At 43.3% G+C, this 21197-nt stretch overlaps 2 protein-coding genes across 2 annotated transcripts in view; one reads left to right on the top strand and one right to left on the bottom strand.

Moving 5' to 3' along the window:
• Positions 1 to 8206, bottom strand: part of unc13d (unc-13 homolog D (C. elegans)) — a 19029-nt gene extending 10823 nt beyond the window's left edge. The window contains exons 1-11 of the mRNA XM_070445034.1: positions 8191 to 8206; positions 6922 to 7109; positions 5913 to 5945; positions 5739 to 5789; positions 5451 to 5507; positions 5194 to 5301; positions 4950 to 5009; positions 4746 to 4812; positions 4359 to 4539; positions 4128 to 4172; positions 3962 to 4033 (exon numbers count right to left, since the gene is read on the bottom strand). Of these exons, the coding sequence (XP_070301135.1) occupies positions 3962 to 4033; positions 4128 to 4172; positions 4359 to 4539; positions 4746 to 4812; positions 4950 to 5009; positions 5194 to 5301; positions 5451 to 5507; positions 5739 to 5789; positions 5913 to 5945; positions 6922 to 7109; positions 8191 to 8206 (878 nt within the window). The remainder of the gene's footprint in view (positions 1 to 3961; positions 4034 to 4127; positions 4173 to 4358; positions 4540 to 4745; positions 4813 to 4949; positions 5010 to 5193; positions 5302 to 5450; positions 5508 to 5738; positions 5790 to 5912; positions 5946 to 6921; positions 7110 to 8190) is intronic.
• Positions 8207 to 9751: 1545 nt separating this feature from the next.
• On the top strand, positions 9752 to 18042 carry LOC111967847 (WW domain-binding protein 2-like). The gene is made up of 8 exons (XM_023993255.2): positions 9752 to 9987; positions 12862 to 12970; positions 13092 to 13230; positions 13737 to 13829; positions 13938 to 14081; positions 14227 to 14349; positions 14569 to 14639; positions 17288 to 18042. The coding sequence occupies exons 1-8, from the start codon at positions 9929 to 9931 to the stop codon at positions 17333 to 17335; spliced, it is 786 nt and encodes a 261-aa protein (XP_023849023.1). The 5' UTR covers positions 9752 to 9928; the 3' UTR covers positions 17336 to 18042.
• The last annotated feature ends 3155 nt before the right edge of the window (positions 18043 to 21197 follow it).

Below are 21197 nucleotides of genomic sequence, written 5' to 3'. Positions count from 1 at the left end.
TACGTCTCTGTTCTCGCTGCCAGAAGCATCAGTTATCCTCTTACAATTCAGGTCTACACACCCACACACGCACACGCACACCGCACACCGGCAACATCACACCACCACACACACCACAGCAACAAAAAAAAATTCCGGGAGCTTACTTGATGGCAGTCGCTTGGTGCGGTGAGCGTCGCTGGGGGGGGTGTTAGGGAGTCCTCTCGAGGTCCGTTCATGAGTGTGTGTGCGTGAGCGTCCCTTGGGTTGTGGCGGTGTTGAGCGGTCTGGGGGCTATTTGTTTTAGGGATGGAGGCTCGATGGTGGAGTCAGTCATCGTGTCGGCGGTCGTGGAGCGGTCTTCTGTCTAATGGTGGGGTGGAGCGGTACGCTGGTGGGTGAGTGTACTGGTGGATGAGCGATCATGGCTGGGTGAGCGTCCTGGTGGCGTCGATGCGATCCCTGGAGTGGAGTGCAGCGTTCCTCGTGAGTGAAGGCTTCCATCGTGGGATGTGACTGCAATGTTGTCTGTTGTAGAACCTGCTTTTACCGTTTCAGTGCCTGGCCAGCAAACAATTGTTTCCACAAGAAATCATCCGTGGGCCTTTTAATTTTCTTTACGCATCTTTATAATTCCCTAGAATGGACCATAACATGTTCAACATTTGGGATTGTGTGTGTGTGTGCTAGTGTGTGTGTGTGGTGAGTGTTGTCAGTGGTCTGTGCGGTGTGTGTGTGTGTGGTGTGTGGGTGTGTTGTGTGTGTGTGTGTGTGTGTGTGTGTGTGTGGTGTTGTGTGTGTGTGTGGTGTGTGTGTGTGTGTGTGTGTGTGTGTGTGTGTGTGTGTGTGTGTGTTGAGTGTGTGAGTGAGTGAGTGAGTGAGTTCTACCTCCTCAGTCCATGGAAGTTGGTTCTGATCTCTTCAAGCTTCTGTGCCAGAGACACCTCTCATCCTGTCCCTACGAGAGAGAGTTGATCAGACATAATATGGAAAAAGATTTTCTGTTGGTTTCTTTTCCTTCAGCCGACTACCAAACAGTAGACTACTGGTTACTCACCACATCTCCATGTGGAAGCTTGCCCCGCAGTTTCTTCAAACTCCCTACCAGCCCAGGGTAAGAGAGAGGTTTATAATCTTCATGAAAGACACTTAATATATTAAAATAATATATATATTTACAAAAATGGGGGATTGGAAATGATGCAGACAATTACATGATAGCAAACACAACATCTAATCTGCACTATTAAAGCTGATCTACCACCTAAATAATAATAATAAACTGAGAATACAAACATGAGTAGCTTCAGTGTTTACTATATCAGGACGTTCAAGGCGTACAAACTGATCTGGGACCAGGCTATCAGACGTTCAAGGCGGTACAAACTACCTTGTGTACCGGGGCTACTCGGGACGTTTCAACGGAAGTAGACAGCAACTGGATTGGGACAGGTTTCAGGTACGTTCAAGCGCTGGTTATTTACAAACTGATTTGGACCAGGCTGAGTTCAGGACGTTCAAGCGGTACAAAACTGATCTGGGGACCAGCGCCTATCAGGATGTTCAAGTGCCGTTTACAAACTGTATCGGGACCAGGCTATCTAGGACGTTTCAAGCTGGTACAAAAACTGATTCTGGGATCAGGCTATCAGGACGTTCGAAGGCGATACCAATACTGATCTGCGGATCAGGGCTATCAGGACGGTTCAAGGCAAGTACCAATACTTGGGCCAGGCTATATTACGAGAGACGTTTCAAGGCAGGGTGTACAAACTGATCTCGGACCAGGCGCTATCAGGACAGTTCAGGCGTGTGCACGCAAACTGATCGTGGGGATCAGGGCTGTTCATAGGGATCGTTCAACGAAGTACAAAAAGTGGTATCTCCAAGGCTAGATTGTGTCCGAAGGTCCTCTGATGGGTGAACTGGTTAAACTCATAGGAGTGTGGTTTCCTATGTATGTAACAGATAGTGCAACAACGTGCAGCGGGCACCAGCCTCTCTCCACCTCATTTGACCGTAGATAGGTTTGTTGTGGTGTTATGGTATTGATATGTCAGGCCATAGCTTGGTGTCATTTTTTAATTTATGTAGTTTCTGTCCTTGGAGCTGTTCTTTCTCTATAGACGTTTCGTGTATTATTCATGTTTACATGTTCGGTGGACACCAGTGAAGTGTAGCTGCTGCTTTTTTGCAACAGTTAACTGTGTGGGTTCGTATAAAATACAAACATAGGTTCTATGTTCTATTACTAGAACGTTCCTTTTCACGCAACCAGTTATCGGAAGTGTCTTTGTGTAGGAGGGTTTTCCTCCCCAGTCACCCAGTCACAGTGCTGTCGGGTGTTCTGTTTGTGTTTATAGTTTCCACTGTCAGTGCGGTGCGGTTTTTGTAGAAGGTTGTGTTTTTTGTGGTTGTTGGGGTTGTAGAGGCCAAGATGGGGATGAGGGTCCTGTTTTCTTTTCTGTCGTGTAAACAACGCTCGTCGTCTGAGAGCGGCGTCTCTTCACGGCTTTACGGGTTAGAGTCACTGGACCGTGCGTGTCCTGCTCTCCTTCTTCATCCTCTCAGCATGGTCAGAAGCAGTATGGGTCACTGAAACCTGGGACAACATAAACACACACTGGAGGACTATGTGATGCAGACCACAACTATAGATCTGCTAGATCTGTAGTTCCCTAAACGGACCAACTAGAATCAGAGATCTCTTTCGCGACCTCAGGATATCAAAATAGTTGACTAACATGATGAATTTGTGTTCACAGATCTGAAGTCGATGAGCGTACCACTGACGTCTTTTCCCAGGATGCCCTGGTTCCTTCCATGGCCATCAGACAGTGACTGGAGGCTGTGGACCAATACTGCAACTTGTTTATGACAGAACCATGTTAGGAGTGCTGAGGGGGACGGCTCATAATGAATGACTGTGAATCCGCGAGTAGCAAATGGGTAGCGGTATAACTACGTGGAACCATTGCGTGGGTAGATTATTTGATTACCTATATCCACTGATTCCGTTCCAGTTCCATTACCACAGGCCCTTTGTCCAACTTTAGAGTATGCCACAACTCCTGTTGGAACTAACCCCGACTTGACTTACTGAGTCTATAGGTATAGTACCTGTTGAGTCAAATGGCTTTCGTCCCTAGTGAAGTTATTGGAAACTCCTCTGTTGCTCACCTCATGTGGTGCCTGCTACCCTCCTCTGTCAGGAACTCTGGTCATTCATCCTCTGGCCATTCGAGTGAATAGCCGTGAAGGGGTGGTGAGGGGAGTAGAGTCGCTCAGTTAGTACTCAGACAAGCATTGTTCCGTGTATTAGTAATTTGGACTAATAAAATAATCAGAACCACATTTGGTGCAGAGAGGAGATTTAGGATAGCAGTAAGTTGATAGTGTTCCGGTTGAGTTATAGGTCATGTCTGTTCGACAAGCTCAGGGGTAGGATAGGAGAATATAGTTGAGATTGTTCGGTTTGCAGATGTATGTCTGTTGGATGGTTTAGTCGATAGAGGTGTCAGTTGAATTGTTCGGTTAGATGTGTCATGTCGGAGTGGTCGCAGTATCGGTATGTGGAGTCAAGATTAGTTGAGATTTGCTGGTTAGGATGTCATGTCGCCGGGTGAGATGGTGTAGGAATGATCCGGTATGGTGTGAGACATATGTTCGTGTGTAACGTGTCATGTCTGTTGAGCAGCTAGGTTAGGATAGGTAAGTTGAGTTGTTCGGCTTAGATGTCATGTACGGTGAGATGTGTGGGATGAATTATAGGTTGAGTGATTTCGCTCCCGGTTACATGTCATTACTTGTTGAGATGGTTCGGATAGACGTTAGTTGGGATTGTTCGGTTAGGATGTTCATGCGGTGAGATGGTTAGAATAGCAGTTAGGGTGAGATTGGTTTCGGTTAGATGTCATGTCCGGTGAGATGAGTTAGGATAGAACTTAGTGCGCGCGAGTGCGTGTGTGTGTGCAAGCTCTACCTCCTCAGTCCATGGAAATTGGTTCGGATCTCCTCTAGCTTCTGTGCCAGAGACAAATCCTCATCCTTGTCCCTATGAGAGAGAGATTGATCCGAATGAATATGAAGTAACAGGTTGAGTTTCTTTTACTTCAACCTAACAGAACAGTGGTTTACTGGAAACTCACCACATCTCGATGTGGAAGCTGGCCACTGTAGTGTCTTCAAACTCCCTACCAGCCCAGGGGAAGAAATATGTTTACAATCTCCATGAGAGACACCACATGGAGTAGCTTCAGTGTTTACTTTGTCAGGATGTTCAGGGGACCAGGCTATTTCAAGGCACCCTATGTAAAGTAAACTCATAGATTTGTTATATTTATAGGTTCTAGGTGCTATGTAAATGTTCCTTCACGCACAGTACGAAGGTCTGGTTCCAGATGGGGTTGAGGGTCTGTTTCTTTGTGTCTGTCGTGTAAACCTTCTCGTCTGAGGCGGCGTCCTTCACCACGGCTTTACGMGGTTTAGGTCTGGACCGCCGTGTCCTGCTCTCCTTCTCATCCTCCAGGATGGTCAGTAAGCAGTATGGGTCACTGAAACCTGGGGACAACATAACACAACCCACTGGAGGTCAACTATAGTTGGATTCGCAGACCACAATAGTAGAACTTCTGCTAGATCTGTAGTTCCTAAACGGACCAACCTAAATAGAGAAATCTCTTGCCAACTCCAGATAATCAAAATAGTTCACCCTAACCCTAAGTGAAATGAATTGTGTTCACAGATCTGAGGTGAGGAAGACGTACCACTGACGTCTTTTCCCAGGATGCCCGTGGCTTCCTTCACAGTGGCCATCAGACAGTAGACTGGAGGCTGTGGACAAGACTCAGACTCAGGAACTGAGAAAAAGACTCTTGCATACGACAAAACCCCCCTTAGATACTGTATAGGTAAATACTGCTGGGTCAAATGGCTTCTCATAGACCTTTGAAACTCCTCTGCTAACTTACCTCTGTGTTCTGGACCCTCTCTGTCAGACTCTGGTGTTCATCCACTGCCATAGAGAAAGCCTAAAGGGMGAGGGGAGGGGTAGTTTGATAGCAACAAGGTATTAGTATTGGGACAATGAAATACTCAGAGCACAGCATTTGGTCTGTGAGAGTTTGAGGACAGAGAGAGTGTGGTTAGATGTCATGTAAATGAGACGGTTAGTATATTATAGGGTTAGTTGAGTTTGTTCGGTTAGATTATCACCTCTCTGATGTATTGGTGCAGCTGGTTGTCAGTGAAGACCTCTGCCGAGGCTGGCTTCCCCAGCTTGTGGGTGATAGTGTACAGCAGCTCTTTATACAGCGACTTGAGCTGGGAGGGAGAAGATGTGGGAGAAAGAGAGAGAAGATGGACAAACATGAACCTTCAATAGGGACTCTAAAAGGACTACTAATGCAACCTGCTGTAGAAAAAAATCCAATGAAAATGAGCACAATTCTTATGAGTTATAACGATGATACCTCTTGCTCATTATGTATTTTCTCCTTCTCTTCTGGGTTCTCATTCTCCTTAAAGTCCTGAAAGTACATAGATCATGTTATCTACTGTGTGTGCTGTATTCAAGAAATGCTGAAGTCAGAGCTCATAAAGTGATTGTGTACAAACTTACTTAATAGTTTATTTGATAATGGCAAATACAATCAAGWCACAACATCATTGATTATGATATTCATTGCAGCACAAGGCTTTAGCTCATACTGCTTAACCACCCTTGTCCCTATGTCGAGAAAAAAAGGAGCTGGACCTACCCTCGTGTCCTTCTCTTTCCTGGTCATCCCCAGTTTACGGGCAGGGGAGCTCTGAGAGAAAGAGGGGTCACACACAATACCGTAATACAGGAAACCTTGGTTGTGGGAAGCATGTATAGCAAAATAGCATTCATATTTTGTGCATATTTAAAATAGAGGTTCTTCTCACTCTACCTGTCTCTGTCTGTTCCAAGTTGAGCCACGAGTCTGTATGGAGGCAAATGTGGAAGGGAAGCAACACAGTTTAGCCACTGGTGGTCAAGAAACCCCTGGCCCTATACTTATCCTAGAAATCCACGCCATAGATAGGCCAAATGTACCTGCTGGGTCAAAGCAATTATGCAATAGTGGGGAGCTTGAGAAAGGTTTTAATGTGAAACAATCCCATGCATAGTCAGGGTGACACAAGTCAGATAGGCATCGATTCTGGCAGGGACTTCCTCATTGAAGGCGATAAAGAAACTACACTACTCCAGTCTCTACACAAATGTAGGATTGGATAAGAAATTATGCACATAAAACATGAACGCACACACACACACACACACACACACACACACACACACACACACACACACACACACACACACAGCAACAACACACACACACACAACACCACACACTAGGTATTACTAACTATGGATGTCTTGTCTGTGGTTCTTTTATGAAAAGTGAAAACACATCCCTCTCCATACAGTATCATCTGACCTCAGTAGTACCGAGTAGTACCGAAGTATGATTCATGGTCACATCTTTCTAGAAATACCAAAAGGACTGCATGTAATGCTTACACACGAGTACATTAACGATAATTCAAGTGTTATTAAAACATCAATGATCATGACACATTTCTTCTCAATACAAAAGGTATTTTGAAGTCACTCAAAACTTTAACTGATGCAGAAAATAAAGTTTTTCAAAACAATTTGAACCTCAGCATCCGTTGAGGCCATCCTCGCAAACTGTTATCTAAGAGTACATCAAACTCTAAACACACCACATGAGCCTGATGATAAACATAGTGCCAAAACGCAATAAAACCCGTTCTAATAAGATGGGCCAATGCCAGGACAATAAAGGTGTTTCACAGAAGACTAATGCTTTGGATTTATTAGTTGCGTAGTTACAAATATGAAACACATCAAATTAACTTATTTTCTACATGACAAAGTTTGGTACTTGCCTGATCGGGAGGTTGTAGTAGGTCATCTCCTGTTCTGGAGAATCCTCCTGGCTTGTCATCATGGTTGATGTGGACGAACAGCCAAATGCCCGTCTTTGGTGAGACTGTATGACTGCGTGTGTGTGGCTGTGTGTTGTCTGCTGTGTCTAGTGGGATGGGAGGCTCTATACGAGAGAGCAGTGCTATCACTTAGCAACAGGAAGTCATAATTTCCTGTTGAAGGTGGTTGCTGTAACTTGCAACCGTTTCTTTGTCCAAATGCCATCTCTCTCTTTCTCTTGCAAACTGTTATACAGTAGTGTACACACACTCAAACGCATAAACAAACACACACACACACACACACACACACACACACACACACACACACACACACACACAACACACACACACACACAACACAACACAACACACACAACACACACACACACACACACACACACACACACACACACACACACACACACACACACACCATCATTTTCAAGAACATAGCATGTTTCTCTCTCCCGTGCATGGTGTTCTCTTCTTGTTTGTCTCTGTTTCACAAAAAAGTCATCAGCCATCACCACCAAGCTTCTGTAACCGATGTGAAATGGCTAGCTAGTTAGCGTGGTGCGCGCTAATACTGTTTCAATCGGTGACGTCACTCGCTCTGAGACCTTGAAGTAGTTGTTCCCCTTGCTCTGCAAGGGGGAGGCTTTTGTGGCGCAATGGGTAACGATGCTTCGAGGGTGGTGTTGTTATGTGTGCAGAGGTCCCTTGGTGAGCCCAGGTAGGGGCGAGGAGAGGGACAGAAGCTATATTGTTACATTGTGCCGTGACCCGGATCACTGGTTTCTGCGGAAAAGGAGAAAGGTCAAAAAGGGGGGTGGAGTGGTACCGATGTGAAATGTAGCTAGTTACGGTGGTGCGCGCTAATACTGTTTCAATCGGTGACATCACTCGCTCTGAGACCTTGAAGTAGTACTTGCAGCGGGCAGCCAAGTTTGCTGTCACTCAATCAGAATCAGTGGAGGCTGATGAGGGGAGAACGGCTCATAATAATGGCTGGAATGGAGTCAATGGAATGGCCAAGTGGAATGGCCAAGTCAATGGAATGGCCAAGTCTAGGTCCAAAAGGCACAGCTTCTACCCCCAAGCCAACAGCTTATCAAATGGCTGGAATATTTGCATTATGTATGCTGCTGCTACTCGCTGTTAATTATCTATGCATAGTCACTAAACCCCTACCTACATGTACATACTACCTCAATTACCTAGACTAACCTGTACCCCCGCACATTGACMCTGTACTGGTACCCCCTGTATATAGCCTCGTTATRTACATTTTATTGTTACTTTTTTATTTTTTACTTTAGTTTATTTAGTAAATCTTTTCTAAACTCGTATTTTTCTTAAAACTGCATTGTTGGTTAAGAGCTTGTAAGTAAGKATTTCACAGTAAAGTTGTATTCGGCYCATGTGCCACATCAAACACATCAAAAACATGGTTTACATGRGGTTGATACCACTCCATTGACTCCATACCAGCCATTATTATGAGCCGTCCTCAGAAGCCTCCACTGGTCAGAATACGCATCAGCATTTTATATTTCTTTCTATAAACTTGTCCCGATTTTTTTGATATTATCCATACTGATAGCTTGTTAGCAAACGTCCTCAACATATGCTTAGTCCCGTGTGGCCCAGTTGGTAGAGCATGGAACTTGCAATGCCAGTGTTGTGGGTTTGATTCCCACGGGTGGACCAGTATGAATGGAAAATGGATACACTCACTCTGGATAAGAGTGTCTGCTAAATGACTAATAATGTTTAAAAAGTCAAATCAGGGGCCTCCCGAAGGGTGCAGTGGTCTAAGGCACTGCATCGCAGTACTAGCTGTGCCACTAGAGATCCTGGTTCGAGTTCAGGCTCTGTCGCAGCCGGCTGCGACTGGGAGACCCATGGGGCGGTGCACAATTGTCCCAGCGTCGTCCGGGTTAGGGAAGGGTTTGGCCAGCTGGGATGCCCTTGTCCCATCGCGCTCCAGCGACTCCTGTGGTGGGCCGGGCACATGCACGCTGACATAGCTGCCAGGTGTACAGTGTTTCCTCCAACACATTGGTGTGGCTGGCTTCCAGGTTAAGCAGGCATTGTGTTAAGTGTCGTGTTTCGGAGGATGCGTGGCTCTCGACCTTTGCCTCTCCCYAGTCCGTACGGGAGTTGCAGCGATGGGACAAGACTGTAACTACCAATTGMCTACAACGAAAAAGGGATTAAAAATAAATGAAAGTTAAATCCTAGTATCAGGCAGCAGCAATCTAAATGATCAGACTGAAAACATGTGAGGAAAAGTGATCTGAAGCGAGTGGACTCAGAAATACGCTCTATCAGAGCAGCAGGATCAAAGTACAGCCCGCCCATCTCTTTACAGACAGGCAAACTAGCCCGTTGAGTTATTTAGAAACTCGCATATATGAATGACTGACATTAGAAAGTTGTGTGCTGACACCTGATTTTTTTTTTAAATCAACAAAYAAAATCACGGATAATAAAAAAATACTCGGATCATATTTGTATCTGGAAACATGCCCATATATTTATTACAATAACTGACTACTAGGCACACCCCTACTCAGCACCACTATTTCCAGCAACTATGCTTGCACCCATAGTCAATAAGTAGCCTAAATATTGGGTACTGTAGAGCTCTTTCAAATTCAACTGCTAATATGTTTGACAAAATACAGTATGGTAAACCACTTCACTGTGTACCTTAATGACATCTTTCTAAAGTCGTCCACTCTCTCTCTAGAAATGACCAGAGAGACACTTTGAGATGACACCGCCGTGTGGGCGTAACATGCCAGAAAGTGCAGGCGCATCAGCATCACAACAAAAGTGGTCCGTGAAGCAGGCGGACTAGTGAAACTACACAACGATTTTATCCAGTTCACATTTGAGACTGCATTTGTCAGTCTTTTACTTTGTTCATTCCACTCGGTAGTTACGAAGCGACATCGCAATGGCTTTGAACAAGAACAATTCAGAATCCGGAGGCGTCATTATCACCAACAGTGAAAGGTAACGTTAGATAGCTAGAGCTAGCTTGCTCATACTAGCTAGCTAATGCTCTTCAGTCAACGTGAGCAAGCTAGCCGTAGTAGACGCACAGAGTTTCTTAACACAGATACGGAACATCACTAGACTACTGTGAACGCTTGCGAAGCAGACTAAACAGACCAGGCCGGGMTTTGGGGTTTGAGAAGTCAATGAGAGAAGTGAAAAAATATTCATTGGTTGTTAATTTTCATGAAATGTAAAGGCACCACCTAGATTCGAGCCAATGTCTTAAGTATTTGAACATGTTATTACTCKAACCTCMTGAAAGTGACAAACTGACACGTTTTTATTTTCGTCAAAAACGACTTTATATCGAAGGAGTGCCTTTGAGTTGATGGTCTACACATGCGCAGTTCGGCGTGAGACGACCCRAACGTGTTTCTGCGCATGAGCTTAGCTAYCCAACATCGCCMTCAAGCGTGATCCGGAATTTCTATTCAAGAAGCAATTCCTTCCCGTCTTCATACTGTAKTGTCTTTGGTAGAGTTACGTTAGTTAGCTGTGTGTATGGGAGAATCTCCTCGTCCTCTCTTCACCTCCTCAAAACCCATTTGGAGGAGAAGGTCAGAGGGGAGGAACCTAGGASTATGCAWTTGAGATTKTCCCTATGTAYCTAGGCAATGTCTAGCTATGTAACGTTAGTTAGCTTTCTGTGTATCTTACCAGCTAGCCATTCAATGTATTGTAGCTTTGACATTGCYTATTCTTTCAGACACCTAGCAAACTAGCTAATAGATCTTGCCTTGTCAACAACTTGGCCAGGACTCAGAAGCTAACTCTTGCATAGTGATGACAATCAAATCGTGTGTTGACTGTCTGTCAGTGTCACTTCAGCTCATCAGTTTAGGTTGAGTTTATGCCGCGTTCAAAACAACTGGGAACTCTGAAAAAAACGACCTCTGAACGGTTGAGACTCTGGCATTTTTCAAGAACTCTGACCTGAAGATCACTGATGTCATGATTTYACCTCGTCTTCTTCTTCCTATTGTGAATTTCTGGCAAACTAGACCCTTTTTGGCATATTGCTGCGTTACTTAGTTTGGAATGTGCATTCCACATTGTGACAAAACAAGCAAATAAAGGAGAATAGCAAAAACCTAAATTGCAGCACCATCGAATCCTGCACATATACAGTATCCCCAGAAACCCACCACCCCATCCCACTACTCAGTGGTGTAAAAATACTTTAAAGTACTACTTAAGTAGTTTTTGGGGGTATCTGTAGTCAACTGTTTATTTTTTACTTCACTACATTCCTAATGAAAATAATGTACTTTTTTACTCCATACATTTTCCCCGACAGCCAAAAGTATTCATTACATTTTGATAGGAAAATGGTCCAATTCACACACTTATCAAAATCCCTGGTCATCCCTACTGCCTCTGATCTGGTGGACTCATTAAACACAAATGCCTTGTTTGTAAATTATGTCTGATTGCTGGCTATCTGTACATTTAAAAAAAATAAAAAATAATTGTGATGCCTGGTTTGCTTAATTTAAGGAATTTGAAATGATTCATGCTTTTACTTTTGATACTTAAGTATATTTCAGCATTTACATTTGCTTTTGATACTTATGTATATTTAAAACCAAATACTTTTAGACTTTTACTCAAGTGGTATTTTACTAGGTGACTTTCACTTTTACTTGAGTCATTTTCTATTAAGGTATCTTTTTACTTGTACTCAAGTATGACAATTGGGTACTTTTCCCACCACCTCACTACTTGGCCCTAAACGATCCTACAGAAGACCGTCAGCCTGGGAGGATGGAACCCCTTCTCCCAAAATTTCCTGTAGATCTTCTGCACTAAAATCTCTCACACCCAAATATCTTTGCTGCTGCAACGACCAGATCTATCTTCTGTGATTTTTGCTCCATCAGTGCATTGCAGTTGATCACCATGGCTATAAATGCAAAAAATCCAACCTTACTAAAACCCATCCTCTCTGGCTCTCTCTCTTCAGGCCTACTCAATTGGGGGRTCGGAGTTGCCTAACTAACCCTTGGGCTATCCTCTACTCTCTTCACTGCCTCAGCATAGGACGTTTTCTGCCCTACTCAAACTCTGGCAATCTCAACCTGTCTCTCTCTCACAGGGCATTTTGGATCCCCAGCTGCATGGGCACCCCCACGGTTGACACAGGGCTTTCTCTATCCCAACTGTACACTCCCTCTGACTTTGCCCTCCTGCACATTTCTCACATCGTGGGATCTCCCGTCTACACACTGCTGCAACATGTCCGGATCCTTGGCACCTAAAGCACCGAAGCTGGTTCGGAACATAGGCCCTCASAGAATAGCAACTATAACCTGACCTTATCAGGAAGAAACACTGTCAAAGCTCAACAAGACAGACTGGGAATTCTCCGTCTTGCCATTGCCACCGGGTCTACTTCTCACCAAACGGCGGGCGTCACAAACACTAAGAATATTCATTTGATCCACCTCTACACTCAACGCTACTCCACTAATCATGCCGTTTTCCCGGAAATACGCGTTACGTATCTGTCATGCGGGCATGGCAGGTAAACCTATTAAGGTGTTGTAACTAACCGTCTAGCCAGCCACTAGTGTGTCACCAAGCCTAAGCCTATTACAGCCTACTAGCTCTTTACTGGAGATGAGCAATGGACCACTTATGGTAACTGACCAACTRGGACAGTTGCACAATGCCCCCCTGATCTCATAAGCATGCTCTTTTAAATCTTTTATTTTTATCTGTGGTTATGGAAAATAATAATTGTCATGTTGAGTTAGGTAAATTAACACTGAATTGACTTGCAACTTCAAAATTATATGTTGACAAAAGTGTGTGTGTGTGTGTCATCAGTGTGTTGATGAGCTATGAGAACGTGGAGCTTGTYTTCTGTGAAGCTGAGTGCCTGCCTGATGCCTTCAGGAAGAGTAAGAAGGGGAGTGTCTTCCTGACTCCCTACAGGGTAAGAGGAGACACACTTCTTTACCGTGCACATTTTTCACACACCCCAACCCAGTCCCTAACCCTATAGGCACTAGATATGAAAGCAAATGATGGGCGTAATCCAGGTTGTCTGTCCCCAGGTGATCTTTGTGGCGAAGGGGGGTCATGATGCTCTGCATTCCTTCATGATGCCTTTCTACCTGATGAAGGGCTGTGAGGTCAAACAGCCTGTCCTGGGGGCCAACTACATCAAAGGCACAGTCAGCGCAGAGCCCGGAGGTGTGTGTGTTTGTGTGTGAGAGAATGAGACTGACTGTATCCCACCACACCTCAAAGAACTTCACACTGTCAGTAGCAGAGAAACATAAATCAAATCAAATTTGTCACATGCGCCAGATACAACAGGTGTAGACCTTACTGTGAAATGCTTGCTTACAAGCCCTTCACCAACAATGCAGTAACGAAAATATTTACTAAGTAAACTAAAGTAAAAATAATTAACACAATAAAATAACAATAATGAGGCTATATACAGGGYGTACCGGTACCGAGTCAATGTGTGGGGGTACAGGTTAGTCGAGGTAATTTGTACATGTAAGTAGAGGTAAAGTGACTGCATAATACCTAGCCAAGGACCACGTCTGTGCTTAAAATGGACATGGAAGGAAAGTCTTCTTGATCTCCCTGCCAAACCTTGGAGGAACAGGCTCGCTTTAGTTTAAAATCTGGAATATGTTTTATCTTTTATTTTTTGAAAGAGTTAACTGTACTTCTCACTCTCTCAGGAGGCTGGGAAGGCTGTGCCACCTTTAAGCTGGTGTTTGCTGCTGGAGGAGCCATTGAGTTTGGACAGTGCATGTTACAGGTCGCTGCACAAGGTGAAGAACTTTGGAGCTTTAATCTTTGATCATTTTACCCAGTGACTAGCTCCTTTTGAAATAGCTAGTTTAAATGGATGTTTCCCCCTCTCCTCTTCCRCTGTGCAGCATCCAGAGGGCAGCCTGTGAGTGGTGGCTTTGGGGGCTGTCCGTACATGGCCAACGGGGCATATGCCTACCCTCCTCCCCCAGCCAATGGGTACCCGGCGGGACCCCCACCCGGGTACTCCTACCCCAACCCCCCTCCGCCAGGTACTGACCAGACACCAAGACGACTGCTGTCTTCCTTTTAATGTTTTGTACTTGTCCAATTGGACTTTGAAAAATAGTTTAATCACAAAAAAACAGTCCATGTATTATTGCATCTCATATCTAACCACTGTCTGTTTCTTTCCAGATGCATTCTACCCCAACCCCGCCGGGTTTGATGGCCCTGCGGCCTACATGCCCCCTCCTCCCTACTCGGCCCCCCTGGGACAGCAGGCCCCCCACAACCCTGACCTGCCCTCCACACCTGCAGGTCAGAATACATTTTGGTTCTCGCTTTCTKTCCTCTCTCTCGTGCTCTCRCTCTCTCCTTCCCCTCGCTCACTCTCCTTTTCTTTCTTTCTTTCTAACTTACTCTTGCAAAGTTCCTTCATTAGATATAGTTTTAATTAGCGTGATGTGAGCGATCCCATGCTGCCAAAGCATTAAATAATAGGACAATTAATTAATTTGTGCTTCTCTCCTCCCCCAGCCGAGGCAAAGGCAGCAGAGACAGCAGCCAGTACCAGCTGTGCCACACTCCCTCCCACCTACCTACCACAGGTACACCTGTTTACCACCTGTTTACCATTTTACCACTGTAAATCTGACTTTATCAAATGCACATAGATAACATTTCACTTTAGTAGGGTATGGATTCTCCCCATTATATTTAAATTGTTGGCCCAGTAGGAGAGGCAGCGTCARCAGGACAAGTCAATGCAGACAGCTGCCTGACCCAATAAACAAAGAGCAGGTTAGAGTACAGCCAATTAATGCCATGCAGGAAGCAGCACAGGACCAATGAGAGAGGAACAATCCAATGGTACAGAGACCTGTGAGAGACATCCCACATCCCACTTCCAGTGCAACCAGAGAACAGGTGCTCACTTCCTCTCCGGTGGAGAGTAGTCAGACTAGGGCTGTTGTGGTGACCGTATTACCACCACACCGGCAGTCAGGACCGCAGTAAAATTCCACGTAACCTTTTGAGTCACGTAATCTCCTTTTATGCACTCTGGACATGAGTTGGTAGTACCCAATTTGCTAACTACCATCAGGTTGCTAATGGCCTGGTACTCAGGGCTCTATTGTCCCTCTAACCACTCTGACATCAATGCAAATGCTATTGAAAATCACATCAAACACTTATCAAAACAGTATGTGCTTTTAAAACTCACCTCACTGTGATTGATCAGTTTGAAGATAGAAGTTCAACAGCAGGTTGAAACTGAGTGGAAAACATGGTTGTTGTGGATGTTGTTTCAAAGCCTAACAATGAAATGGACAGCGCTTTCTAAGGCGATGATTCATTCAAAACACCCATGAGCATATTAGAGCTTATGCAAATGCATAGGCCTATATTTGACACCAAGAAAGAAGGGAATTAAAATGATACAATACATCGCCTACTGCATATTACACATGGCACAGAAACATAAGAAAAACTGATTTAAGATGTCTGGTACATAATTGGTCGAGTCTATACTCAAATTCTAGTAATCTTCTTTGAGRGAGGACTGTATTATCATGCATACTGGATGGACTGGTTACCTTATGCTACACTCTAAACATTCTATATATGATTCTGGGAGAGAACATATAGGCCTAGGCAGGCTTACAGAGTTAGCTTACAATTATAGTAAAATTGCAAATTCCCTAGTAATAGGGATTTAATAGGCTGACGCATGACTTTTTAGCTTTATACCGTGCATTTCCATCTCCTCTCTCTCCTACATTCCTTTCTCGAGCAAGCAGAGAGGGGCTGTCAACAGTTGAATTAAATGTTTCCTTGTGAAAACGTAATACTATCGATGTTCCCAAACATATTTCACTTGGTTTCCCAAATGAAGCACTGGGGTAGCTGTCGGAACAGGGTTGGAGAGCCCATGGCATACAGAGCACTGGGGTAGCTGTAGGAACAGGGTTGGAGAGCCCATGGCATACAGAGCACTGGGGTAGCTGTAGAAACAGGGTTGGAGAGCCATGGCATACAGACGCCTGGGGAGCTGTAGGAACAGGGTTGGAGAGCCCATGCATACAGAGCACTGGGGTAGCTGTAGGAACAGGGTTGGAGAGCCCATGGCATACAGAACACTGGGTAGCTGTAGGAAGCAGGGTGGAGAGCCCATGGCATACAGAGTTTGCACGGTTCACAGTCGCTGCAGCGAGAGCCTGCCTGCTCCTCAAACAGTGGTTGATGCAGGTGAAAATCTCAGAGTTGCCTACCCAGCACGATTGAAAAAATGAACCGTGGGTAAGCGGCCTCCATCGCTATCCGAGTGCATACGTCTTTTCTTGTGCCACTGTTTCTGCCATTCTAAATCGAAACGTATTTTACATATTAGTTAAGACTAAGTTGGGTGAAAATATGATTACTTGATGAGAGAATGTTCAGCCTGAGGCAAGGAAACAGAGTTTAAGCTTTTTTTATGACTCTTCTCAAATCATCAATAGCCTATGGTCGCATCATGCAGTCCATATATGTTTTGATTTCAAAGATCTAAGGTATCATTCACAACTAAAGTTGCCAAATAGCTCTAATCTAGTGTATAGGACTTGTTTCAAATGATCACTTATGCTCAACATAGCCATTTCATATGCACACTCGATCCAGAATGAAAAACATCCTTTGTATTTTATTCAACTAAGTTCAATTATATTATTCTTAAAATAAATCTATAACATAATGGCATGGGACTTATAAAAATATATCGTCCGCTAAATGAACAAGCTACAGCCTATATATAGCATGTGCATAGCCAGATAACATACATTAGGCCAACTCGTATTCTGTTCTTCTGAAATAACATTTCTTCATATCATAATGAGTTGATGCCTGAGATGCTAAATGTTTGTTAATTAACCGTCAATTACTGTGAGACCTGCAGTCTTTTGCATGACAATAACAGCTGACAAAATGTATGACAGCACAGCCCGCAATCAGACACACAGGTTGGAGAAACCAGTCAAGCAATGCCAAATGTATCCTGCTAATATCTAGTGGTAGGAACTGACAGTATATCAGATTAGCATAGTATCAATTTAGTACTTTAATCAAATGTTATCCTGCTATATCTAGTGTAGGAACTGACAGTATCAGATTAGCATAGTATCAATGTAGTACTTTAATCAAATGGGTTTAACTCAGTTGATTTTGTCCTCCATACTGTGTATATCTGTAATAATACTGTTTTTCTCCTCTTCTCCAGGAKAAACCTCCCCCCTACTCTCCGACTGAGGACAAGAAGACCAAGTAGAGCATCGATATCTCAGCTCCCACGGCCTRTACCGCCCCATCTCTCCATCCCTATGTTTCCTCCTCCTTTCTCCTCCTCTGTCTCTTCCATCAACACCTCCTGTCTACCTGGCTCCCTTTGAATCCATCCCAGCTTTCTCAAGCTCGTGTACAGGCAGTTCCCTTCTACCCGAGTTCCACTAAACAATTATATCATACCCAGCTGACTTTAACTAAAAAGTGTAACTTACAGCTCTTCTAGAGTGGTTGATGATATGATTGTAGCTTGTTTGGGCCCTAAGCTGTCAGGAAACCTAACATAATATTAGGTTAAGGCTGAGGTGAGGTTTAGTACTAGTCTTGGGTACCTGCCTTTTTCTGTATTAGCAAACCCTACATTTTCTTGCCAGACATGACAACGGCAAGTTGGCTAAAGCAGAAACGGGCAGGCTGAAGGTTTAGCAGGTTGTGTTGATGGGAAAGTGATTTATTTTCTAAGACGACCTGTCAAACTGGATTGAATGAAGTTTTTTCTTTGCTAATCTATCCAGTGGCTAGCGCAAGTCTGTATTGTTGATTTATTTATTTATTTATWATTTTTCTGTACAGGATTTTAATGTGACTACTTTAAATATGAYAGCATAGCAGTAGATCATTGGACCAGGTCTCTGTTGAAAAATAAATGTTATTGCAATGAGACTAACCTGAATAAAAAAAGGTTAAAGAACAGTTGGTGYAGTTTGACATATATGGTACAAATCTGAAATGATACCCTTGTATATAGGAAATATGGTGTCATTTGAGACTCGCCCTTTGTGTTGATAGGGACCATAATGTCAGTTATAGTTGACAGCTAGTTAGAATATTAGTGAATCCCTGATCCTAGTCGAACTAACTGAACAAAAATATAAAACGTAACATGCAACAATTTCAACGATTTTACTGAGTTACAGTTCATATAAGGAAATCAGTCAATTTTAAATAAATAAATTGGGCCCTGATCTACCCACTGGGGAGCCAGGCCCAGCCAATCAGAATTCGTTTTTCCACACAAAAGGGCTTTATTACAGACAGAAATACTCCTCAGTTTCATCAGATGTCCAGGTGGCTGGTCTCAGACAATCCTGCAGGTGAAGAAGCCAGATGTGGAGGTCCTGAGCTGCCGTGGTTACACGTGTTCTGCGGTTGTGAGGCCGGTTGAACGTAATGCTAAATTCTCTAAAATGACATTGGCTTTTGGTAGAGAAATGAACATAAAATTCTGGCAACAGCTCTGGTGGACATTCCCAATTGCACGCTCCCTCAACTTGATATCTGTGGCATTGTGTTGTGTGACAAAACTGCACAATTTAGAGTGTCCTTTTATTGTCCCCAGTACAAGGTGCACCTGTGTAATGATCATGCTGTTTAATCAGTTTCTTGATATGCCACATCTGTCATGTGGCTGGATTACGTTGGCAAAGGAGAAATGCTCACTAACAGGTATGTTAACAAATTTGTGCCCAAAATTTGAGAGAAATATCTTATCTGCTACTGCCTGTGTGTGTATAGAGCAGTTGCCCTATGATGTAATGTCCTGTGTGTCACTCTTCTGAACATTCTAGAACTCACCCACCACATCAGATCAAGGATAAGTGCTGTCATGCTTGCGTCACAGCATTTTGCAGTGTTCCGGACTTGCACTAGATAACAGACTAGGTCAGGTCTCTGTCTTATAACAACAGTAATGGCTGTACTTCTCTTGTGATGTGTTCTTCACTGACATGTTTGAGGTCAATCTCTGAATCGGATCTGAGCACCTTAATATTTTGGCCACTCTTTCTCCCTCAGTTACACAAGGCAGTTACCTGATTCTTTGCACTTTAAAAAAAACTGCATCAGGCTTCTTCGCTCCTGCTATGGCTGTATATCGTAAACAAGTCATGACTATATTTATTTGTAACTCCCATTCATTTGAGTATTTTATTTGAAATGGTCAAATATTTTATTGAAAAGATTAAACAAAAGCATGGTCTCAATTGCAACTAATTGTCTTTTTCTGTACACATTGTGATGCTAACTTGGGTACCTGACTATTTCTGCATTTAAATGCTACATCATTGCCTTGTTTGACAAAACGACAAGTTCGGCGAACTTGTGCAAATCTACATCAGTATCCCAAAGACTAGTCCGCTGTACCGAGTCTGATCCCATGTTCCAGAACATTAACATTCCAGAAGATTCCTGTGTCACAGCTGTGCTTGCTAATTGCCTCCCGTTCAAGTCCGTGTCCCACAACAGGACCGTAAAAACATCTGTACAGGAGACATCACAACACTGTCATCATAAACTTTACATGTTAGGGACAGCAACAGGAGGGAGAGTGGTTTGCATTCCTGTTAAGAGGATCCGCTCCTTTTTTTCAATTTTCGCCTAAAATGACATACCCAAATCTAACTGCCTGTAGCTCAGGACCTGAAGAAAGGATATGCATATTCTTGACACCAATTGAAAGGAAACACTGAAGTTTGTGGAAATGTGAAATTAATGTAGGAGAATATAACATTAGATCTGGTAAAAGATGATATGAAGAAAAAAGTATTTTCCATTTTTTTTGTTACATCTTTGAAATGCAAGAGAAAGGCCATAATGTATTATTCCAGCCCAGGTGCAATTTAGATTTTAGCCACTAGATGGCAGCAGTGTATGTGCAATGTTTTAGGCTGATCCAATGAACCATTGCGTCTGTCAACATTTTGTATCAAGACTGCCCAAATGTGCCTAATTGATTTATTTATACATTTTCAAGTTCATAGCTGTGCACTCTCAAACAATAGCATGGTATTATTTCACTACAATAGCTACTGTATTTAAGCTTTCTGTTGGTGGTTTGCTGGTGTGGGGGCTGTGCTTTGGCAAAGTGGGTGAGGTTATATCATATACATGTCTTTTTGTCGAACAAGGCACCACTGGATGCACAGACCACCTCGCACACTCAAAGTCATTGAGATATGCCAAGTTTCCTTGTAGGTGGGCTTTTCTGTATCGCCTGTTTCTGTTGGTCTTTTATTAAAGAATGTAAAACAATGTCTGTTTTCTGCTTTTCATTAAATCATGCATAGCTGTTCTTTTTATGACCTAAAATAAATGTGTTCCTATGGGCAGAATGTGATCTAAAGGCTATAGCATACCGAATTTTGATCAATAATGAAAACAATATATCTGGTAAACGGCCGAAATTTGAATGTTTCAATTAAAAAAGACTCACATGACTATAGAAATTTAAACAATGATTTTAGAGACACAAAGTAACAATAGCCTATGATTAAAGAGGCTATACTGGGCTCTCACCATCATCACTATTATTATTAACATCATTCCAATTAAAACATGTCAAAATGATCAGCTTTGGTATTGGCATCAGTGAGAAGGCTTTCCGAGTGAGGAGAGACACGTGTAGGCCTACCAAAGGAAAACATCTGAAAACAAAAATGATTATGACATGCGAGCCACAGAAATCCAATGTTTATATAATGTCTGCCTTTCCCCCTACATTTTAATAGTCTAATAAGTCCATATAATAGCACAACATCACCAAATTCATTTGACCTATGTCAGTTAATGTAGTCTGATTCTGATCCTGAACATGTTTGGCTATTTCAAAAGAACAGAAGATATTTTGACTTGACTCTATAGGCTATTACACTAAAGATCTGAGGTTCAACTTTAAGGCAAGGGCATCTTTTAAAACTATTTTGATACTCACCTCATGTCTTGTTAATATGAATGGGAATGAAGCCCATTTTGAAATAAGTATTTGTCCATCGCTCCGATTGTTACCATTTTCAATTTAAAAAAGTATGCCGGAGAAATTCACAAGACTTTAACAAAGTCCTACCCTACCC

This window comes from Salvelinus sp. IW2-2015, linkage group LG8 (assembly GCF_002910315.2).
Source record: "Salvelinus sp. IW2-2015 linkage group LG8, ASM291031v2, whole genome shotgun sequence".
Classification (NCBI taxonomy): Eukaryota; Metazoa; Chordata; class Actinopteri; order Salmoniformes; family Salmonidae; genus Salvelinus; species Salvelinus sp. IW2-2015.
This window is presented reverse-complemented; position numbering and strand designations above follow the sequence as displayed.